Source organism: Rhizomucor pusillus (genome assembly GCF_041956525.1).
Source record: "Rhizomucor pusillus strain CBS 183.67 unplaced genomic scaffold VTP01scaffold_11, whole genome shotgun sequence".
Taxonomy (NCBI): Eukaryota; Fungi; Mucoromycota; class Mucoromycetes; order Mucorales; family Lichtheimiaceae; genus Rhizomucor; species Rhizomucor pusillus.
This window is the reverse complement of record NW_027192153.1, coordinates 666,436-687,942: the sequence shown is the minus strand read 5'-3', so window position 1 is coordinate 687,942 and position 21,507 is coordinate 666,436. Positions and strand designations below refer to the sequence as shown.

Genomic DNA, 21,507 nt, shown 5'->3' with positions numbered 1-21,507 from the left:
CAACACTGAAAGAACGTGATGAACAGGACTCAAGCGCCCTTGGGTTTAATTCCAGCAGCTTTCAATATACTCCATCGCACTCTAGTTATATCATCTTCATAACGTGCCTCATCTTTTGCTTTTGACTTGCTCTTCCGTCGCATGCCAGTCGAAAGCAGTTCGGGGTAGCAACATATGGCATGCTTCACAAGGTACTGCTCAATCTCTGCTTTTGCCTTGTTGAATGCCTCGTCTGTCATCCGATCTCGCTTTGTCAGAACTATTTGATAGGATAGAGGCTGCTGATCAAGGATCTTCATGATTTGCTTGTCTGTATCCTTGATTCCAGCTATAGGATCAATGACAATAAACAGTCGTTTCAACCTATGCGGATGTGGAGTGAGATAATCAGATGGTGGTGACAAATGGGCATTCCCTTTGCTTACTCTTTGCGTGTTCCAAGGTAACTCAAGATTAAATCGCCCCACTCTGTCTGAGACCGGAAGCCGTAGCCAGGCATATCCACGAGAGTTAGTCTTTCGGCGACGTTGAAGAGGTTCAATGCTTGAGTGTGGCCCTATATATCCGGATGAATTTCAATTGGAAACTTCCTTGTATACAATCAGCCATTGTATTACCGGTTTGCTCGATGTTTTGACAAGTTTGCTGTTGTTCGTAATGCGATTGATTAACGTCGATTTCTGTGTGACACTTGTTTAGTTACAGAGACAGGCTTGTCATGGCTAAGGTAAGCAACTTACGCCCACATTGCTTCGACCAACAAATGCAATCTATCCCGAAAATATCAGAACAATATCCATAAACGACAAAAACAAAGACACAACGTACTTCGTTAAATCCTGTGCCTGTCAATTGATCGACAGACTGTATGCTTTTCATAAACCTTGCAGGCTTTGCAAATATGCTGTTTGCAAACGCAGCTTGCCTCGGAGTAAGCGGATCAGGTTCCGGGAATGACACCAGTCTGTACGATCCCTTAGATCCCGGCTCCAGGAACTCTCTGCAAAGTGGGCGAAGAGAATGAAAACGCGCAATGCCGCATCGCAAGCGAAGACTATTGTTGCATATCATTGTTTGGAAAGCAGCAAAGAGAGAGAAAAACGGTTGTCGGCGGGACCGAGATACTGCTTGTTTAGCAGCCAATTTTTCGGGCTTGTCCTTTTTCTCTCTTTCTTTGCAACGTTCCTTCATGACTTGGTCCTTGAGACGGATCGCAGGCGTAGCACGCCTGTACTCGACCAAAGGTGCCGGTGCAGACAGGAATACATTGTACGCTGAGACTCATATTGAACGGATCGTTAGCATCGTCGCCGCTTGCATCGTCAAGAATCACTCCACCTTTGCAGCAGCGACTATCTGCACTCGCGAAACGGCACGACGAAATATTAGCACAGCTTAATGACAATACGCTGGATCCAAAAAACATGTCAAAAGCCTCCATAGAACTTGCCAATATAGCCGGTACAAAGTCGTTGTATGAAGAGTGGAAAAAAAGCACGAGCGAGTTGCAGCAGCTGGAGACCATGCTGTCGAGTCAAGAAGACAAGGAAATGGCTGAAATGGCGCGGGAGGAACTCCAAGAAGTAACATCCCGCATTGGAGAGATAGAACGAGATCTTATCACCGAGCTGGCGCCCAAAGACACCGCAGACGAGGCGAGTGCGATCCTAGAAATCCGAGCAGGTGTAGGAGGCGACGAAGCAGCACTGTTTACGGCCGAAATGGCAAACATGTATGAACGATTCGCACAGTTGCAAAGATGGAAATGGGAACCGTTGTCGAAATCGGAAGGCGTTGGTTTCAAAGGTCTCAAAGTATGTCAACACGCATAGTTCTTGTCCGGATGGATGTGGATTAATATCGAAAAACAAAATAATTAGGATATTACGGTGAACGTAGCTGGCAAGAACGTCTTTGGATTATTAAAATTTGAATCTGGAGTACATCGGTGCGTATTTCCCAAGTTTCGATAGATTAATTAGTTGTTGCTTACAGTCAGGATTTACAGAGTACAGCGAGTCCCTGCTACTGAAACTCAGGGTCGGATACATACATCAACAATCACCGTCGCGATCATGCCACAACCGACCGAGGTAAAACAAAAGGAACTCGTTAGTGCATAGTAAGATTAAATGTAATTGATTTTCATCCCCACAGGTTGAAGTGCAAATCCGAGATTCTGACCTCCGGATAGATGTATATAGATCGTCCGGTGCAGGTGGCCAGCATGTAAATACTACAGACAGTGCAGTCCGAATTCACCATATACCCACCGGCCTGACTGTGGCGATGCAAGACGAACGATCACAGCACAAGGTAAATTGACAATTTACAAGAAGAGGCAGTATGCGAACACAGCGACGATAACAAACATCTATTGGTATAGAACAAGGCGAAAGCGCTCAAAGTGCTCCGTGCCAAACTCTTTGAAATGGAGCGTGAGAAGAAGGAGAGTGCACGACGAGATGCGCGAAAGAAACAGATTGGAACAGCTACTCGCTCTGAAAAGATTCGAACGTACAACTTTCCACAGGTAAATAAATCATCTGCAGATGCAAGGACGAGGAACTGACACACACACTCTCCCTCATAGAATCGCGTAACAGATCACCGTATCAATTTGACACTGCATGAATTGGAACCTATACTTTCTGGCGAGGACTTGATGCGGGTCATTAAGCCATTGCAAGAACATTATGTATTACAATCACTGTTAGAAGATGAAGAATAGAAAACAAGATAGACAACAGTAACTTCATAGACCAGAAAGATTCAACTTGAAAAAACTCAACAGTGGCACGAGCCCACCAGGGCAGCATCAATTCTTCCAAATTTCACATGCAAATGATTCGCCGCAATTGTTCCATTATTCCTGCCGGTTTCTTCGCTGGAGTCATTACCTGATTTACACCATTACCAACACGACGGAACATAACAACAATCAACACGGTGTAGTAGAGGACGAGGGCTTCGCGTCTTCATCGTCTGTTGAAGAGAATCGCACTGCTGATATAATTCGGAGGAAGCGAGCTCAAAAGCAGTTAAAAAGCCAACAACCCTCTTCTGCCGACGCTAATGCTCAACAACCAACGGGGACACTGTCTGTCATGACATTTTTTGCAGAGCACCCACCGTCCGCTACGACCAGTTTACGGTGGGAACAGAGGCTCTGGGTGGGCACGTATTTCTGGGTGCTGTGGAAAACGCTGCAGGGAGGAGAGAAGACGCTGCGTTTCAGTGGACCAGTTTTGATCGGTAATAATTTGATTTCTACTTGCTTGCCCTCGTTTGTTTACGTTGTTTTGACGATGCGTGGTGCTGTAGCATGGACACTCTTTATTCTCGGTGGATGGGCCTTGCTGGTGCGTCGTTCGAGTAATGCTGACAACCACACCGGCAAGATATCTTCTCCAGCACACTCGTCGTCAGCAGATCCGTTCGATTCTGAAACCTTGTCTTCGCCTACAACGCGAAAGCTCAAATCGAGCAGCGTGACTGAAACCGCAGCAGTTGCTTTTGGCAAGATGGGATTGTATGGATCTGGCAAGAGCTCAGTGAGGTATCTATTTTATATACGCCGTTTATCCGCGATGATATATCTGATGTGCATTGATTAGACCTAGCGCAGACGATGGCATCCTGTGTGGATTGCTGCTACTGCCAATGGTGGCGTTTGCCAAACTTCAGGATGTAGCTCTGCAGGGAAACGACGATTTCCACCTTTGTATGTAAATGCGGCTTTGTGCTGAATCTGGCCATGATTTGCTAATGATAGGCTTTTAGTGCGTGTACAAGCCAAGTTAGAGTTAATTGTACTGACAGGCACGATATTTATGATTTTACTCCTCATCAACTGCTACATACAACCGTTCAAACGCACTTTGCGCAAACGCGGATTACTTTTAATTAGCATCGCTGTATCGACTTTCTTTACGTATCTCACGACACGCCTGCTCGCAGTTACACCGGCGCTGTCCAGTATACCAGCAATCATGACTATCCTGACAATTGCATCGTTTCAATGGGCTCTTTACATATGCGCCGTTGCATTGAAAAAATGCTTTACGTTGGGCGAGATGTGCATACTTTCGCAAGCAGCTGCGATAGTGTTTTACGGCTCCTTGGAATATATTGCGATAGTAGTAAGTGTGGTCAACAGCGGCTATGAGTTTGGGCAATCGATTTAATCAAGTTTAGACATTTCCGAACGATCTCCCGGATTTTCTGCTGGCGCAGGAAATCAAGAATGAAAGTGTATTGTCACATGCTGTTGTACTTGGAATGGCGTTTATTGGCATTGCAGCCTATCCTCTGTTGCGAAGGTCGCGACGACTTGCCCAAAAGCCTTTCTGGCGCATGTCGCCATCGACCTACACTGCTACCGATATTTACAAGCAAAGAATGATGATTGCTCTCGCTGTATATGCGTTGGTAGCAATAATCGTCATTTTTGCTATCGGGCCGTTGTGTCAACGTATCATGGGAGAGAATCCTTTTCTCTGGTGAGTGTCAGATACGGTTCAATGTGGCTGTCTTGTAAACCGACAAAGACTAGGGTTCTCTCCTTTGTATTTTTGTCCCCGTCGCGGTTGTCGCTGTGTGTCTATTGGGCCTTGGCAGTTGCAGTTACAATCGTCGTTTGGGTGCTTGTGCTTGATTTTGTAAACCCAAACGCACAACAGCAATCGTCCATGTTTTCAAGCGAAGTAGAAAACAAAGTTTTGACAAGTGCTCTCAACAAGAAACGAAAGCTGTTTCATGGACTCGCAGTTGCCATGTTTATTCCAGGTGTCTTATTTGAGGTATTTATATATCCTTACTTTGCAAGGCACCTGTATTAATCTTCTCAATTGAAGGTTTCTTTTATACGCTTGGCTTTTGCGGTGGCATTATCAGCATTTATGCTTCTGGAGTATCTGAGATACTTCGCCATCTGGCCATATGGCAAAAACATCCACATGTTCTTGACAGAGTTCATTGACAATCGTGACCTTGGTCCGGTCATTCTCAGTCATATTTATCTTTTACTGGGCTGCGCAGGTCCCGTCTGGCTGGAAGGGTAACCGAACTAGTAGAGCCGATATCTGTTTCAGATGAAGAAATTGATCTATTTAATCAATAGTTCAAATTTATTGGCTACAATGTCTGGAATCATCTCTTTGGGATTTGGAGATGCTGCGGTATGATATTTACCGTGCCAGATTCTAAGCAGTTTGTTGGACTAATTGTATTGTAAAAATAGGCATCTCTGGTCGGAAAGCGATTTGGTCGGCATCGTTGGCCAGGTGCGAAAAAATCAGTTGAGGGCACAGTGGCATTTATCGCGGCTGTTTACATCAGCTCGTTGTTTACGATATATGCCTCTGCTCTCTTTGGGGTTAGCGGCTCAAAACAATTCTTGGCATCCATCGGTAAAAGGGAATGGTTCTCCTTCTTTGTCACGACGACTTTGACCGGTGAGTGATGTATACATATACTCTGCAGTGTTTGCATTCAACTCACACTATTCGATCCATTAAGCATTGTTGGAAGCATTTTCTTTACAAAATGATAATATCGTCATACCCCTCTATATGTACAGCTTAGTAACATTGATGTTCACATCGCAGTAATTAAATGTATTCTCCATGTAAAAAAAAATAACATCGTGAGATCGTTTCATTGGTATTATCTGAGCTTGTGCGCCGCCAGTCAGCCAGCCAGCGGCGGCGCCAATGAAAGCCGCGGTCATCGTTGTATGCAGCAGTGTTCTCACCGATAGACTTTTCAAGCTTTGATGCAACAGCCTAACATTTTAGCTACAGGCACCCTCGAGGAGGTGCTCGATGATCTTGCATGGTTAGCATGGCGGGAAACCGTCGCAACAGCGCCGCGATCAACTTAACACCTAACGACTCTTGCCTTCGCAGTCGATTCGTCGTGAACGTGCCTGACGTGGAATTGACAGCCGAACGCATCTGTTTCCAAGTGGAACAGGCACATTGGTTCTATGAAGACTTTGTACGCATGATCCAGCCGAGATTACCGTCGTTCCAACTCAAGACTTTTTCTTCAAGAAATATCCTTTTTTTCTTTTCTTTATCAGATTGATTAAAACATTGAGCAAAGAAGGAGAGATAACGTGATTCAATCCTTAACGACAACAGCACTTTTCAAGCACTGCCACCTGCTTGCAAAATGGGCAGCCGATCACGATGGGCTGTATGCGCAATTCATGGAATACAAGTTCCGTATACCCGTTTGCGGCGCCATCATTATGAATGAGAATTTGGACAAATGCATACTCGTCAAGGGATGGAAAGGAAATACGTGGAGCTTTCCCAGGGGAAAGATTAACCAAAACGAAGAATACGATCACTGCGCAATTAGAGAGGTAAATGGAGGACTGTAGCCGCGCATACTACATCGTATCATTGATGCCCGCGTGTCCAGGTGCAAGAAGAGACAGGATATGATATCACTACGTTGATGAGCAAGACATATATCCAGCGAACCATGAACAACAAATTGATCCGCTTGTATCTGGTGCCTGGTGTACCAGAAGATACCAAATTCCAAGCCATGACACGAAATGAGATCAGTGTACGTGAGAAAGAGAACAGCCTGTTAATTGCCGAAATAGGAGAACAAGGGGATAACAATGACGGCATAGGACATACGATGGTTCAAGTTGGACGAGTTACCAGGATTGAACCCAAATGTTAAACCTGGCCCCTTTTACATGGTTGTGCCATTTTTGAAGTATGTTAATTACTGATAAGGTTAATCTTTGAATGCTTATCGTTCATAACTTCAACAGCAAACTTAAACAAACTATACCAACCCTACGCAAGGAGCTGCAGCGAAGGAAAGGAGGTGGTGACTATAATCAGCAGCAACCAAAGCGAAATAGTAAGGTACCCTCAAAGGAGAAAACAACCTCGCGTCAGGAAAAGAAGAAAGCATCGTCGTCATCATCATCAAAGCAGAACGTGGCTGAGGCTCAGGCGGCGACGGCGTCCTCTCCACCCAAGGAGTCAACCATGACGTTGAAATCATTGCTTGGAGTAACTGATCAATCGCCAACAAGCTCGAGCGTGTCGAGCAAAAGCAGTGGAGCGGAGAAGTTACACAAGGCAGTAGAACCTTCCAAGCAACCCGACGCTTTGGCACAGCTGTTTGCAACATCAGGAGTCAAATCCTCAACCTTTGCAGCAGCAACGCCGAAAACTGCGCATCGTGCATCCCTTGTTGAAGAAATGCTGAAAAGTCGTGGTGTAAGTCCGCGAGCGACAAACCACGTTGGGTGTGTAACATAGAAAATGCCAAGGTAATAACGTACATGCTTTTGATATTAGGGAAGCACAGACAGGGGTGTCAATGAACCATCGGGCCCCGACTCTGAAAGTGAAGCCAAACGCAAGAACTCTCTGCTCGATACCCTCACTAAAGGAAGCATTAGCAGCACCAATAATGATAGTAATAACAAGAACAACTCCCCATCCGATCTGCTGAGCACGTTGCAGCAAGCTTCTTACAACAAGCAACAACAACAACAACAACCAGGGGCACCATCAATTGAGAATCACCAAAAGCCTGTGCCTGTGCCTGAGCAGCAGCAACATCCCTTACTGCACCTTCTAAAGAGTGCGCAGAAGCCTGACAGCAGCAGCAACGGTGCTGAAGAGCCAAAAGAAGCTAAAACTGGTGCTCCGGATGGACTCTCTAACGCGACCGAGAGCGTTCATCCCTTAATCCAATTGTTGAGGAAGGCTGAGGAACCACAGCAGCCAGCGAAGAGCAATTCCTTGTTGGATATACTCAAGGGCCAGTAGTGATGGTAACAGCAGAAAAAATAAAAATAAAGCTAGACTAATGTGGACTGTAACTCCAAATGGGATAAAACGTTTGCAGATCTGGAGATATGGAAAACTATCGTCAGACCTTGCAGCCAGTTTCTGTGACACCACAAGGTTGGCTGTGCCGTTGCAGATCATTGACACCAAAGCAACGGATCTCGATAACTTTCTAATATAAATACCACGAGTTTTGGCTTTTTCCCTTTTCTTCTTACATTCTCGTCTACATACTTATCTTTCTCTATCTTTCAAAAACATGAGCAAAGGATACACTCACAAGGGCTACACTCTCGAAGCTTTCGCCACCACTGGGTAAGCGAGCTTGCTTTGATGATGATGCATTGAACGCGTACACTGAATCGTGTACATATGTTTGCAGTAAACCCCACTACGAGGTTGAAAAGATCACACACGAAGCTCCTGCATTGGACGAATACCAAGTTCTCATCAAGGTCAAGGCATGCGGTGTTTGCCACACCGATGTCATGTTTGCTGACTTGCTGCCTCCCGGAGCTGTGCTTGGCCACGAAGCTGTCGGTGAAGTTGTCGAGTTTGGACCCAAGGTCGAACATCTCAAGAGAGGCGAACTTGTCGGGTATGTAAAAATGAATGTAGTACATGCTTAATGCTAAGTTGCTTCTTGTTATCCATCTTCTAGTTATGCGTACATGAAATCGTCGTGTCTCAACTGCTTCCAATGCCATTCGGGTAACGATATCATGTGCCGAAAGCGACACATGTTCCCTGACGGCAAGAACAATGGTTTTGCCTACGCTGCTGTGTGTGACGCCAGGTAAAATTAGTAAAACAGAGCAATGCTCATAGCATCATGATAATAATTCACATTGATGCGTTTGTACCAGATTTGTGTACAAGATTCCAAAGAGTATTGAAGCCAAACACGCCGGTCCGCTGATGTGCGCTGGTTCGACCGTGTTCTCTGCTATTTATGGAGCCAATGTCTCTCCCACCGCGCGCATTGCTATTGCCGGTATCGGCGGTCTGGGCCACCTGGGACTCCAATTCGCTCGTGCCTGGGGCTGCTACGTCGTCGCCATTTCAAGCAATCCTTCCAAGAAGGAGGAAGCACTCAAGTTTGGTGCTCACGAGTATTGGTGCTCCAAGGATTTCACACCCGAGTTTGTCGAAAACGCTGAAAAGTTCGATCTGATCTTGAGCACTATCAGCGACGATATCGACTATGATGTCTACCTCAATTTACTCAACCCGTAAGTCTATGCGATTATTTGGGCCACGACGTTGCTAATAACTCTCGCTTTTTGCGCGCGTGCGCACACAGCAACGGTAATTTCCGACTTGTTGGTATCCCTCCTGGAGAGATCAAGTTCAAGAATGTGCTTCCCTTCTTATTAGACCAGAAGAACTTTACCGGTGCTATCCTTGGAGGCCGCAAGGTGAACCAGCTCATGCTGGACTTTGCGGCTCGTCACAACATCCGCGCTCAAATTGAAGAATATCCACTGGCATGTTAATGCTTGTTCTGAACCTGTGAGAAAAATACGTGTATTGCTCACGTTACAATCCTTTTAGACTGCGGAAGGTATTTCCGAAGCTATGGAACGCGTTCATCACGGAAAAGCTAGATATAGAGCTGTTCTTGTTGCACCGGAAGACCAGGAGGAAGCTACATTGACCAGCAATGTGGAAGGGCTACGTATTAACCAGGCTCCTAGTATAAATTCGTCATAAACTAGCTTTATCCTCATCTTTTTGGAATCTACAAAAGAAATAAATAGGGAACTAGTGTTTAAAGTTTTGGACAAAATGTGGTCGCTTTGGTCTCCAATCGAAGTGGGTGCTTGCGGATACAACAATGACGTGACTATCTCAAGTAATTAGCTTCTTTATATCCCACTCTTTCTTTGTTCAACTGCAACTCAGTCTACAGGAAATTTCATATTCGCCGCAAGTGCCAGACAGTGACATCACATCTACTAGTAATGATCAAAATCCACCAGTAGACGATATTATGGAGCAGTCGTTCACGCAACATATGAAGTACAAAAACCATTTTGATAATGCAGACATTGGTATTCCGATAGCGCTCCATGACTTTGGGAATACCTCCCGCTTTATTTTTCTGTTTTCTCACAAGAGCATTTGCCCAATTTCCTCAATTTGAGCGCGGAGGTTGTGGCGAGCAGTAGCAAAGTCAAGCATCAATGCAAAGCTGGATGTGGATTGTGCTAATTTTATTACTCATATACAAGAAATAATGAGAAAGAAACATGTTGAGGATTTTTTAAGCTTTGGACAGCAAAGCAAGGATACTTTCTTCGATACGCTGGCCGTATTCGGGATCGGCACGCTTGAAGTGTGCAATTTGTCGCTCGCGAATGTGCCTCTTTGCGTTCTTCAAGTGACCGGCAATGTTGTTGACCAAGTCAGTCTTCTCTTCAGGACTTAACAAGCGGTACAAATCGCCGGCTTGCACAAAGTCGTCGTCGGTCAATTCGTAGGTGAAGCGACCAGTCAAGCCAGAGATTTCCTCGGCGGTGAAAGTAGTGGCAGCCAAGTTGTTCTGGTAAGGTCCACCGAACGAGTTGGGTTCATAATTGGGTGCGGAACCACCGTTACCGTTGACTATTCAAAAAAGGAATTAAACTTAATACTGCATGATTTTTTCTTTTTCGAGCGTGTCACACACATACCAGCCATGAAACCATCGCGCTGGTGGTTAGCAACGCGCGACTTGGGTTGGTTGATGGGAATTTGAGTGTAGTTGGGACCAAGACGGTGGCGGTGGGTGTCAGGGTAAGAGAAGAGACGGCCCTGAAGCATACGGTCAGGAGAAATGTCAATACCAGGGACAATGTGAGATGGAGAGAAGGCGGCCTGCTCAGTTTCGGCAAAGTAGTTTTCAGGGTTGCGGTTGAGAGTCATCTTGCCAACTGGGTGAAGAGGATAGTCCTATACATGTGATATTCGAAAAGTTAGGCATCCACATGTACGTCTAGGAATTTGGGGTGGTGGTTCCCACACACATGTGCACACACACACACACGCGTATACACCACGCACAGGATACATACCTTATGAGACCAGATCTTTGTGACATCGAATGGGTTGAAGCGGTACTTCTTGGCATCCTCGGGTTCCATGATTTGGACATAGACGGTCCAGGATGGATAGTCGCCTCTCTCGATGGCATTGAAGAGATCGCGGGTGGCATAGTCGGGATCAGAGCCGGCGAGCCTCTGAGCCTCATCGGCCTTGAGGTTCTTGATACCTTGGTCACTCTTGAAGTGCCACTTGACGTACTTGAAGTTGCCCTTGTCGTCAACGAGCTTGAGAGTGTGAGAAGAGTAACCGTTCATGAAACGATAGCCATCGGGGGTACCACGGTTGGAGAAGAGGATGGTGACTTGGTGGATAGATTCGGGGACAAGCGACAAAAAATCCCAGAATGCATCTATTTAGCAGGAGATAAACTCTGTTAATCATACGCGCATAAATTTTTATTAGGCTTCACCGCTTTTGTCTCACCTGGGTCGGGGCAGTTGGTTTGTGGGTTACGCTTTTGAGTGTGAATGAAATCTACACAATTTTTTTCCCATCAGTATGTCTCGTAAGTATGTGAAAGACGCACACGACGTATCGTACCAGGGAATTTGCTAGGATCGCGGATAAAGAAGACGGGAGTATTGTTGCCAACCATGTCCCAGTTGCCCTCCTCAGTGTAGAATTTTACGGCAAAACCGCGCGGATCGCGAGCAGTGTCAGCACTGCCTTTCTCACCACCGACGGTGGAGAAACGGATGAAAACAGGAGTCTTCTTGCCAATGTGGCTCAAGAACTTGGCCTTAGTGAGGTGTGAAATGTCGTGCGTGACCTCTGTGTGCAGTTTGATGAATTAGGCCTAATCTATATATCGTTTCAAACTATCCTTTCTTCCTTACCAAATACACCGTGGGCACCAGCACCCTTTGCGTGGACAACACGCTCGGGAATTCGCTCTCTGTCAAAGTGAGCTGTATATATATATTGATCCACGTTAGTTAAGTGCATGGATTTAAATTTTCGCAAAGGGAGAGGATCAAACTGACTGACTTACCGAGCTTGTCAATGAGATGGAAATCCTGGATAAGGCTGTAAAGGAGTAAAATACATGTAAGCGTTTTCCCTTTGCACGAGCGTACTGCAGGCCTGTGTGAATCTTACACTGGGCCCCAGAAACCAGCAGTCTGGGAGGTCTGGTTGTTTTCAACAGGGTTGCCGTTGGAGGTAGTGAGGATGTTTTTTGACATGAGTGGGGAGGAAAAGAAAGATCTTAGAAAACTTTATGCGTCAAAGCTCAACCTTTTATAGCCAGCCCAGATATTCGATGGCTTGGGGGAGTGTTTGCAATATAGAGCTCCCCCGATATTCGGGTATATATAACTGGGGCACTACCGCTTTTGGAAATCCAAAGCAGCCCAAGATGTAAAGGTCTGTTAAAGAGAGGGCGGCGGAAACGTCTGGTCTACAAAGCCAATGCAAAGAAGCAGCAATATTGCTTAAAATACAATATGCTGCTTGTTATTTGACACTGCAGTCATTGCGAGCAAGCGAGGGCAACCGACAGAACGTGCCTGGATGTACACTCGTCTCACAGTTTGCGAAGAGTAAACACAATAAATTCACCTAAATTTGAGAAATGTAATTTACTACACTACCAGGACTCACGGTATAGTGAGCATTCCAAGTCTAGCGGTGCTTCTTTACACGAATCAATAGGATTTTACATGTATTGAAAAGGTATATCGTCGTCGAAAATGGATGTAGCTCCCCCATTTGCCTTGAAAGTACCCTAGCAAGCGGCCAATCATATTCGTTGGAGGCTTGATGATTCAGCACGGTCACGACAGCCATTCTAGTGCTGGTTGTTGTGGGGGAAAAATGCTGTACGCCCGATCTCTTGTGTGACACGTGCCTTGCTTACCACGAAAAGACCCAAGTCTCTCACGCGGTGGGTCGATCGTGGTCGTGCTTACGAAGACAACGTCGTACTTGTGCGGAATGTCGGGTAAAAGGTTATTCCAAAGTTTTGTCAGCGACTTTTTTCTCTTTTAACGCAGCTGAATAATTTCGACGACGACGAAGAATAGGCGATGACGAGTTTCTGGGCTGATCGTAGTTGTTACATCACACAACGCGCACTGATCTCCGCTGCCGAATGCAAGAGAAAGCACTGACGTTTATCGTACAATCTTGCTTGCTGTACCTTTCATCACGCAATTACGTGGTTTGTCGCGCTAATATCCTGCATGAACTATTATTTCGTCACATTGAATTACAAAAAACTCTGCCAACCACATTTGACTATTCTGTTTAATCAGACGGCGTCTGAGCAAGATGTATCTTCCAAGCGTCAAACTCAACCTTCTACGAAACTGCCATTAGATCAAACGATAATGCTTAATAACATTGCAACGTTCAACTGAATTTCTTTACAGATTCGTATCCTGAGAAAAAGGACGCAATACAAAGGCAGCAGTTTCGTGTCGTGCCGCAAAAGGAATTTCTTTGACTCTTTATCATGCAAAAGAGGAAGCGCGTCCAAGAAGAGGAGCAACGGGAAGATGTCGACAGTGAAAGAGAACAAAAGTCCCAAATGCAACCGCGCAATCCTTACGCGCGCGCACCACCCAACTTTGCAACCTTGGCGGAAACATTCGAAACATTTCGACCGTTGTAAGTCCCATTACGGGTTGGCGATCTCGATCATCCTGCATCGCACGCTTACTGTCTTCTTTTTCACTTTCCTCCTCAAGCGTACAAAAGGATAAGCATGATCGGCCGTACATCGACTTTAAAGACCCAGTTGCAGTTCGAGAGTTTACTCGCTGCCTACTGACACGCGACTTTGATCTTGATGTGTATCTGCCGCCCGACCGGCTTTGCCCTCCTGTTCCAAACAGGTCCAGTGATACGTAGCTTTCCTACAATTGGGAGCTCTTCTATTTACCTGACGGCGATAGGCTGAATTATATCTTGTGGATCCAAGATATCATTCAAGAGACACTGTCCGCCGAAGAACGAAAAGATATCCGCGGAATTGACATTGGCGTTGGCGCTTCTTGCATATATCCTTTGCTAGGCTGTGCTCTCGATTCGGAGTGGTCGTTTTTAGGAACAGGCAAGACGCTGAGGCGTACAGACACGTAATTAAAAAGGTTGCTGACGATCTTGATTCAGATATCGATGAAACGTCTGTGAAGCATGCTCGAGAAAACGTGGAAAGAAATGGATATATCGATCGCATAAGCATAAAATACAATGATAATCCAGATCGTATCTTTGTGCTGGAAAAGGATCAGAGGTGGGTATTCTGGGCTGAACGATTTTCGATATATGGATTGTTTGCCAACACTAGATTGAAATCTAAATAGATATGCATTTTGCATGTGCAACCCGCCATTCTATTCATCAAAGGAAGAACTCGAGCAAGGCCGAGAGAATAAAGAACTCGAGCCGTCTGCTGTTTGCACAGGCTCCGACACCGAGATGATCACTGAAGGTGGCGAGTATGGATTCATTGAACGTATCATCAACGAGAGCTTGATATACAAGGACAGGATCAGGTAAATATCGTCTAACTTTACTTGAAGCGTCTCAATATTCTAACTTGAGAGTAGATGGTACACAAGCCTGATTGGTCTGAAACGGACGGTGTGGCCGCTGGTAAACAAGCTCAGAGAACTAAATGCAAGTATATATCCAGAGGCATATGTATATTGACCATGGCTTTCTAATCCGGCGGCCATGGATAGATTCAAAACTACGTGGTGACAGAGTTTTGCCAAGGCAAGACGAAACGCTGGGGAATAGCCTGGTCGTTTGGATCTGCCCGCGTTGTATGTATACCAATTATATATGATGTAACAGGCCACGGAGTATACTGATGGATTAGCTTCGCTAGAATAAGGCTAGCAGCTTGGAAGAATACCGGCCGAAATCGCAATTTACGGTTACCTTGGGCGGTACGACAGAATATGTGCAGAACCAAGTGCAAACCATTCTCCAAGACCTGGGTATCCAATTTAAAGCAAATGGTCCCACCCTCTCTGGTTCTCCAAAGGCAAACACTTGGTCCAGAGCTGCGCGGCGACAACTCAAGAAGCGGCAAAAGATTGACGAGCAAGAGCATCCTTTGTTTACGTTTGAGCTAGGAACCAAAAGCATGGCATCTTCTAGCACACAACTCGTCGGTACTTGGGTTAGCGGCGATGATAGGGATATCTTTGAAAGCTTTTGGAACCATTTGAAAAAACGCGTTGAGCAAGCGACTGGAGTCGAAAAAGAAACTCCATTCAAAAAATAAAGAGGTTATATCGTAGCAGCAATGCGTATCAATTTTTATATTGTCAAGTGTTTTCGAGTCCATACACTCCGTAATCTAAAATCCTTATGCTTGTAACGCGATCGCTGTTGTTCAGAAGAAAAATTAGAAACGAGTAACGATGAGACAAAAAGCTGCATTTGCAAAACCTACGTGTGTATTGCAGCAACGACTCGACGGCGATCGAAGCCTACTCGCCAGACTCCACTGACGCCGTATATAAGGTCTCGGATCTCCTCTCCAGTTTTGATATCCCACATTTTCAATCCACCGTCCGAGCCGGAAATAATCTTTTCGTCATCGTGCTGGAAACATGTGATCGCACCTCGGTGTCCCCTTAGAGTCTGCTGACACTCGCCCGTCTCTGGATTCCATACACGCAGTGTAAAGTCTGCCGCCGCTGACACCAGGTAGTTGGGAGTGAGTCCCAAGAGTCCCACTAGAATGCTGTGGCCTTCAAGTACTCGAAGACATTGACCAGAAGCGATATCCCAAATGCGCACTGTGCTATCCATGCTGCCACTCATGCATTGATTTCGTTCGTGATCGATTACAACAGAGTAGACTTTTGCAGTATGCCCTTCCATGCGATGAAGCAACTCTCCTCGCTCGATATCCCAAACGCATACTGTAAAATCGTAACTTCCGCTAACAAGCGTGTTGCCGTGAGCAGCCAATGAACGCACAGATCCTGAATGGCCCGTGAGTGTATGCATAAAGTAAGGGTTGACGCCGATGCCGTCGAAGGGCTCGTCGCGTCCAGGAATTGGTAGACGCCATATTCGCAGTGTAGAGTCTCGCGATCCAGTAACGATCAATGGCACGCTGGGTTCCAAGCGACCATTTACTTCGGTTGGCATTACAATCTGCAGGCATCGGACGGTGGAAGTATGACCATTGAAGATATGAGTGTTGACGCCTCGTTCGATATCCCAAACTCGCACGGTACGGTCTGTAGCACCGCTGACAAGGATATTGTCGACGTACTGCAATGCCCAGACACCGCCTTCGTGGCCATGCAGCTGGCGCTTGAGTTCTCCTTTCTTGGTATCAAAAACGTTGATTACATGATCGTCCGCGCCGGAGACAATTTTATCGTCATCGAACTGCAAGCATGTCACGACGTGACCAGGAGGATGTGCTTGGAATTCCATCTGATTCACTCTACCGCGGCGCCAATTCAAACGCAGTACGTATTCACGTCGAAAGATGTCTTTGTAAGGATGCGCAGGCTTCAAAGGCTCGAGGTCATCTACTTCCATATCGTGAAGGAATGAACTGGGAGACGCAAGCGGTGAGTTGCTGTTGTTGTTACGGTATGCGTCCATCGTAGTAGGTGTCAGCAACATTTTTTGGTATTTGAAACCGTAATCGTCTAAGAGATGTTGCCACGTCGCACCGTTGGTATCGATGATATTCTTCCATCTCCTGCTGACACGGGTTGCGCGACACAGAGACTGAACATCCAGGAAACTGATTATGTGTATTGCTATTTCCAGTGGCAAGTGTGTTAAAAAGTCCCGCTTGAGAACCGGAACAATCATGGAATTGATAAATTGCAGGGTATTTACGCCAGACCGCTTCATTAGTTGAAATAGGACATAGTTCTTGACCTGTGCTGGCAGCATTTCATACTCGCGAACCAGATCAGGTAATCGCTGCAGTTCAGAAAGCACATCCTTGTTGTTATTGTTGCAGTCTTCTTCCATGTCCGTGTCTTCGGCTTGGCTGGCAGGGTATGACGGGGATGGGATGGCGTACTGGCCGATGTAGGCGCCATCATCCACCTTTGCGCCGATCTTTGCTCGCTTTTGACGAGATAATGTAAAGTACGAGGAACTACTTGAGGATGAGGAGGAGGATGAGGATGTAAAATCAGAGCTTGATTGCGGCAGGATGGTATCAACACGGCGTTTGCCTGGTGAGAGAGGAGCGGGCTCCTACAGCAAGGTTAGCAATGCAACGTAGAATTTCCAAGCCAGCTGTAGCCTGTTTAAAAGTCCTAACCTTTTTCTCTGCCATGGGTTCAATTAAGGGAGGATCAGAAGAGTAAGGCAGATTTTCAATGTAGTGGCGTATGCTTGGCGGGGTTGTAGCATCAGACAAAGGGTATTCAGAGTCGGTGTTGCGAACAACCTGCGTATCGTACGAGCAGGGCTCCATTGTGATCTCCACGGTTGTCGGTCGATGGAGACTCGATGTACGGCGCAAAGACTTGGGGTGCAAAATAGGACGACTCTGCTGTGAAGGTGATCGCATGCTATAAAGTTGGAATTGATTGCGTGTGTGTGATAAGATTGCTTGCTTGGGAAGTGAAAGGGATAAGGGGTATTCGCTATTTACAGTGAAAGCTTATGTGGAGCAGCTGTGAACGGAAGGGACAAGAAATTAGACAAAGTACATTAACCGTAGAAACTGGAGGAAGGGCTTTTGAACTTCGAGAAAAAAAGGGTAGGTGGTTTTTGCGCGCAGAGCCCCCAATGTGAGAGGCCCGACTACAAACCGTTTCGGAACCTGAAAACGCAAAAGAGCTGCTGTTCGCCTTTGGATCAGGGGTTGCTCCCGTTTCCGCGTGGTATGGGGGCCTCTTTGTGCATCGATTGACGCGGATCTCGCAGCTACGGGAGACGTTTGCCGCATTACACTTAATCCTTTTTACGAATTCATTTAGAGTATGGATATAGGCCATATATTAACAGACGACTTCATCTGCCCTTTGTACAGACTGTTTGTTTATTCATTGTATCAATCACGAGTGCCAAGGGATGACTTTAGTTGTTGCTATGTTGTTTTTGAATACTCTCACATATGTAACCATTTATGGGCTCCCTGAAAGGGAAGTTTCTTCATTCTGCCCGCCTAAAGCTCCATGTCGCGCGTTCATGTGATTCAATCGCTATGCATCCTCGATTGTCAGATATTTTACCAGTAAATGCGCCTAGATAATATTATGCCCAAACAAAATGTGCTCACCTGACTTGACATTGTGTCCAAGTGCTCCCAAGGACTAATGTCGACATATAGGTGGATGGTGGCCTTTTACGGTGGAAGTTGGCGATAGTACTCACAACCGTTATTGTTTGATCGTGTTTGCCAGAAGATCTTTGCAATACATATCTACATGCAGTTGCTTCAGTTTATACTGGAATGTTGCAACCACACTTACTGATATTTAATTTGACATGGGAAGACAGAGTACACGACGAGTTGAAAAAATTTATTGGCTTTGTCTCGAATAATACAAAGTTGCCAATAATTTGGCAGAGCTGAGCTGGGTTGGTGATCGTCTTCTCGATCCTGCACGGAGCACGCGCTAATCGCTCCTGATAGCACTGTGTAACGTTCAACGTGGCCCTTCTGACGCAAAATTTCTCTGATGAGTTAACATTAGCTGGGTTTCTATCGCTTGCTTCGCACCGTCTGTGTATGCGTAGGACCTGATATCTACAAATGACTGCGGAAAAAGGAGGTGCAAAAGCGCTACCTAATCCCCCGTCAAACATTGTTAAGGTTCCAAAGAAACTTGAACGCGCTATGTTATCTTCTTTGCCAGCTTGTGAATATACAGCATTATTGTCACAACAGCAACAATATTAACTTCCAGTAGCGAGCAGAAGAAAAGCTGAATGCTTACAGTAACGCGTTTCAAAGTTGTCTTTAGGTATGATACTGTATGTTCAGCTGCTACTGCAATGATGACTGCGTGCTAAGTAAACCTTAGATAACTTTCCGACATTGATCGCCAACGGCACGATGCTGCTGATATTAGCAAATATAGTTTGTACGGCGTCAGTCTCGAAAGAAAAAAAGGAATATTCGGATCTTCTCTGTTCAGCCTCCTCCTCCCGTCCGTTTTCGAAAATGCACGGACAACCCTTTTTGGGTCTCCTTGTTAGTTTTCAACAGAATGAGACGATACCAAGAGGCTTACAAACAAAAAGATGAAATACATACAAACAAACGAACATCAAAATGTGGCGCTCGTATGTAGTCTATACTTTATCGTGTCTGTGTTCCTAACTCCATGTGTAGCGCATATGGTACGCGGTAATATGATCAAAAGGAAAAACATTCATGTATATGTAAATGTAAATGTAAATGTATATGTAAGTGCATGGCCCCATTTCCTGGATAAACGATACAGCTGCATCTTGTTTAGCGTGGCCCCTCAACTTTCATGCACCAGGTCCTCATTCGTCGTCTGTAAAGCGGTATCATTAGTTTAGCAGCAACAGGCTAGACAATTGACTAGGAAATTGAGAAGTTAACCGATCGTTGTATCGAATGACGGTAACCCGTCCAAAAAGAAATTGCAATGACGGTGGCGCCCAATTTTATTTCTCCATGACAGTCGGCAACAAACAATTTCTGCTACGAGGACGATTTGTTGTGTATGTATGTGTTGTCCTATAATTTTATAGATTGTTGAGATCCAACATCAACAGTTTACCTGCTTCTCCACCCCTCGCACCCTTCGCGTCTCTTGTTTTTTTTTCTTTTCCACTTTTTGCATCCAACAATACAATGTCACATATTTTTCAACTAATACACTTTCTCGCGTTACTGTGCCTTTTATTACACTCTGCCAAAGCAGACAAGGTGTTCGAACTTAACATTACAACAACAAGCAATACATTCAATCCTGATTGCTCGGACTATATTTCCTCGTCTGCATTGTTGGTCAATGGCCAGCTTCCTGGACCTCCCATTAAAGTGACTCGAGGAGAACGCGTCCAGATCACTGTTCGAAACATGCTGTCCGAGAATATAACAAGTGAACACGCCGCAATACATTACCACGGTATCCGGCAGTACGGCAGCAACTTTGCAGACGGAGTCCCCTTTCTGACGCAGCATCCGATCCCACCGGGCCAAGAGTTTACACACGACTTTCGAGTCGTTAACCAGGCTGGCACATACTTTTACCACGCCCACGTTGGATTGCAAGAGGAAACCGTGTTTGGAGCATTTATTGTATACGACAGCGATTCGGAAAATAATAACAAAAAACTCATGGATGGTCCCTACGAATACGACGATGAACGTATTATCATGCTGAGCGAATGGTGGCATCGCCCGCGCAACCAGTTTGAAGATTTCCTACTGGGACCCCAGTTCGACTTTATACCCGAAGCTGACAGCGTACTTGTCAACGGCCAAACCATACACGATCCCAAAAGTAAACTGTCTAAAGACTGTAAGGGCTACTCCATTGTACCCGTCGACGCAGGCAAGACATACCGCTTACGAGTCATTGGATCAACCACGTTTCGTACTCTCGGGTTCGCTATCGCGCACCACAACCTGACGGTAATCGAAGTCGACGGTGAACTTGTCAAGCCGTACACGGTACCGTTCCTCGAAGTCACTCCCGGTCAGCGTTTCTCCGTCTTGCTCAACACAGATCAGGCACCTCGCGACTATGCTATACAGACCAGCAGGCTGTGGGCAGAAGGCGTCGATTCGTCCTCCAATGGATACGCTCTTTTGCGCTACAACGTGCCCAACAAGATCTATCCAAACCCATCCGTGACCTTGCCACCCATGGATCCACCCATACTTGCCAACGAAGTACCGCACTGGATATGGTCTGACTTGGAACCTCTCTACGGCGTTCATCCGATTGTCAGCAGAAGCGCTTCCAGGACCATCAAACTTCGCTCCACCGAAGCACGGATGCCAGACGGTACCTCGCGGTGGTTCATCAACGGCGTTTCGTTTACCGAACCTGGATCGCCAATTTTACATGATATCTACCGACGCACTCGACGGCTCCCGGAAACCTACCACGCACAAGGCTACGATGCGATGCTAGGAACATATCCGATCAAATACTACGAGGTGGTTGACTTTGTGCTGCAGGCGACGCACAAACCAGGTGAGCCATGCCGAACCCACCCTTGGCATACACACGGACACTCCCACTGGGAAATCGCACATGGTCCTGGCGAGTACGACGAGCAACGTGATCGAAATATACGCAATGTGCCTAGCCCGGTTTATCGTGATATCACTCTAACCTACCCAGAGTTGGACCCCGAACTCGAGGATCCCAACGGGCCCCACGCAAACGAAGTAGTCGGATGCGGGTGGACAAAAATCCGCATCATTGCTGTAAGTTGATATTCGAATATATGCAAGACGGAAAACCAATTTAGATATGGATATTTTTAGGATAATCCAGGTGTTTGGGCCATGCATTGCCACAATACGCCACACATGCTGATGGGCATGATGGTCGCCCTGGAAGAAGCTCCAGAAATGATACAAGCGCCGTACATATCTTCCCCACAGCATCCGGTCGCAAAATCATAAAAGGAAAGATTC

The 21,507-nt window shown here is 46.0% G+C and overlaps 8 protein-coding genes across 8 annotated transcripts; 5 read left to right on the top strand and 3 right to left on the bottom strand.

Moving 5' to 3' along the window:
- Positions 1 to 29: 29 nt before the first annotated feature.
- VTP01DRAFT_1767 (uncharacterized protein) lies at positions 30 to 879 on the bottom strand (the record flags this gene model as incomplete). The annotated part of the gene is made up of 5 exons (XM_069380153.1): positions 30 to 363; positions 426 to 556; positions 618 to 680; positions 741 to 770; positions 829 to 879. 5 exons carry the CDS (start codon positions 877 to 879, stop codon positions 30 to 32), a joined length of 609 nt encoding a protein of 202 aa, XP_069238191.1.
- A 310-nt stretch (positions 880 to 1,189) lies between these two features.
- VTP01DRAFT_1766 (uncharacterized protein) lies at positions 1,190 to 5,612 on the top strand (the record flags this gene model as incomplete). The annotated part of the gene is made up of 17 exons (XM_069380152.1): positions 1,190 to 1,244; positions 1,303 to 1,814; positions 1,881 to 1,948; positions 2,009 to 2,093; positions 2,158 to 2,316; positions 2,387 to 2,533; positions 2,594 to 2,712; positions 2,795 to 3,255; positions 3,325 to 3,559; positions 3,618 to 3,724; positions 3,784 to 4,142; positions 4,198 to 4,502; positions 4,556 to 4,802; positions 4,857 to 5,059; positions 5,123 to 5,180; positions 5,243 to 5,456; positions 5,521 to 5,612. 17 exons carry the CDS (start codon positions 1,190 to 1,192, stop codon positions 5,610 to 5,612), a joined length of 3,426 nt encoding a protein of 1,141 aa, XP_069238190.1.
- A 164-nt stretch (positions 5,613 to 5,776) lies between these two features.
- VTP01DRAFT_1765 (uncharacterized protein) lies at positions 5,777 to 7,814 on the top strand (the record flags this gene model as incomplete). The annotated part of the gene is made up of 7 exons (XM_069380151.1): positions 5,777 to 5,838; positions 5,910 to 6,058; positions 6,150 to 6,373; positions 6,433 to 6,582; positions 6,653 to 6,741; positions 6,800 to 7,256; positions 7,338 to 7,814. 7 exons carry the CDS (start codon positions 5,777 to 5,779, stop codon positions 7,812 to 7,814), a joined length of 1,608 nt encoding a protein of 535 aa, XP_069238189.1.
- Positions 7,815 to 8,094: 280 nt separating this feature from the next.
- VTP01DRAFT_1764 (uncharacterized protein) lies at positions 8,095 to 9,548 on the top strand (the record flags this gene model as incomplete). The annotated part of the gene is made up of 6 exons (XM_069380150.1): positions 8,095 to 8,150; positions 8,218 to 8,433; positions 8,497 to 8,631; positions 8,702 to 9,067; positions 9,139 to 9,322; positions 9,390 to 9,548. The coding sequence occupies 6 exons, from the start codon at positions 8,095 to 8,097 to the stop codon at positions 9,546 to 9,548; spliced, it is 1,116 nt and encodes a 371-aa protein (XP_069238188.1).
- A 553-nt stretch (positions 9,549 to 10,101) lies between these two features.
- Positions 10,102 to 12,106, bottom strand: VTP01DRAFT_1763 (uncharacterized protein; the record flags this gene model as incomplete). Its single annotated transcript, XM_069380149.1, has 8 exons — positions 10,102 to 10,442; positions 10,511 to 10,769; positions 10,892 to 11,271; positions 11,346 to 11,396; positions 11,463 to 11,693; positions 11,759 to 11,830; positions 11,914 to 11,948; positions 12,021 to 12,106. The coding sequence occupies 8 exons, from the start codon at positions 12,104 to 12,106 to the stop codon at positions 10,102 to 10,104; spliced, it is 1,455 nt and encodes a 484-aa protein (XP_069238187.1).
- Positions 12,107 to 13,377: 1,271 nt separating this feature from the next.
- On the top strand, positions 13,378 to 15,162 carry VTP01DRAFT_1762 (uncharacterized protein; the record flags this gene model as incomplete). Its single annotated transcript, XM_069380148.1, has 8 exons — positions 13,378 to 13,532; positions 13,613 to 13,759; positions 13,820 to 13,977; positions 14,037 to 14,160; positions 14,231 to 14,422; positions 14,477 to 14,546; positions 14,612 to 14,695; positions 14,761 to 15,162. 8 exons carry the CDS (start codon positions 13,378 to 13,380, stop codon positions 15,160 to 15,162), a joined length of 1,332 nt encoding a protein of 443 aa, XP_069238186.1.
- Positions 15,163 to 15,205: 43 nt separating this feature from the next.
- On the bottom strand, positions 15,206 to 17,439 carry VTP01DRAFT_1761 (uncharacterized protein; the record flags this gene model as incomplete). Its single annotated transcript, XM_069380147.1, has 3 exons — positions 15,206 to 15,266; positions 15,334 to 17,120; positions 17,188 to 17,439. 3 exons carry the CDS (start codon positions 17,437 to 17,439, stop codon positions 15,206 to 15,208), a joined length of 2,100 nt encoding a protein of 699 aa, XP_069238185.1.
- A 2,265-nt stretch (positions 17,440 to 19,704) lies between these two features.
- On the top strand, positions 19,705 to 21,495 carry VTP01DRAFT_1760 (uncharacterized protein; the record flags this gene model as incomplete). The annotated part of the gene is made up of 2 exons (XM_069380146.1): positions 19,705 to 21,294; positions 21,355 to 21,495. 2 exons carry the CDS (start codon positions 19,705 to 19,707, stop codon positions 21,493 to 21,495), a joined length of 1,731 nt encoding a protein of 576 aa, XP_069238184.1.
- Positions 21,496 to 21,507: the final 12 nt, after the last annotated feature.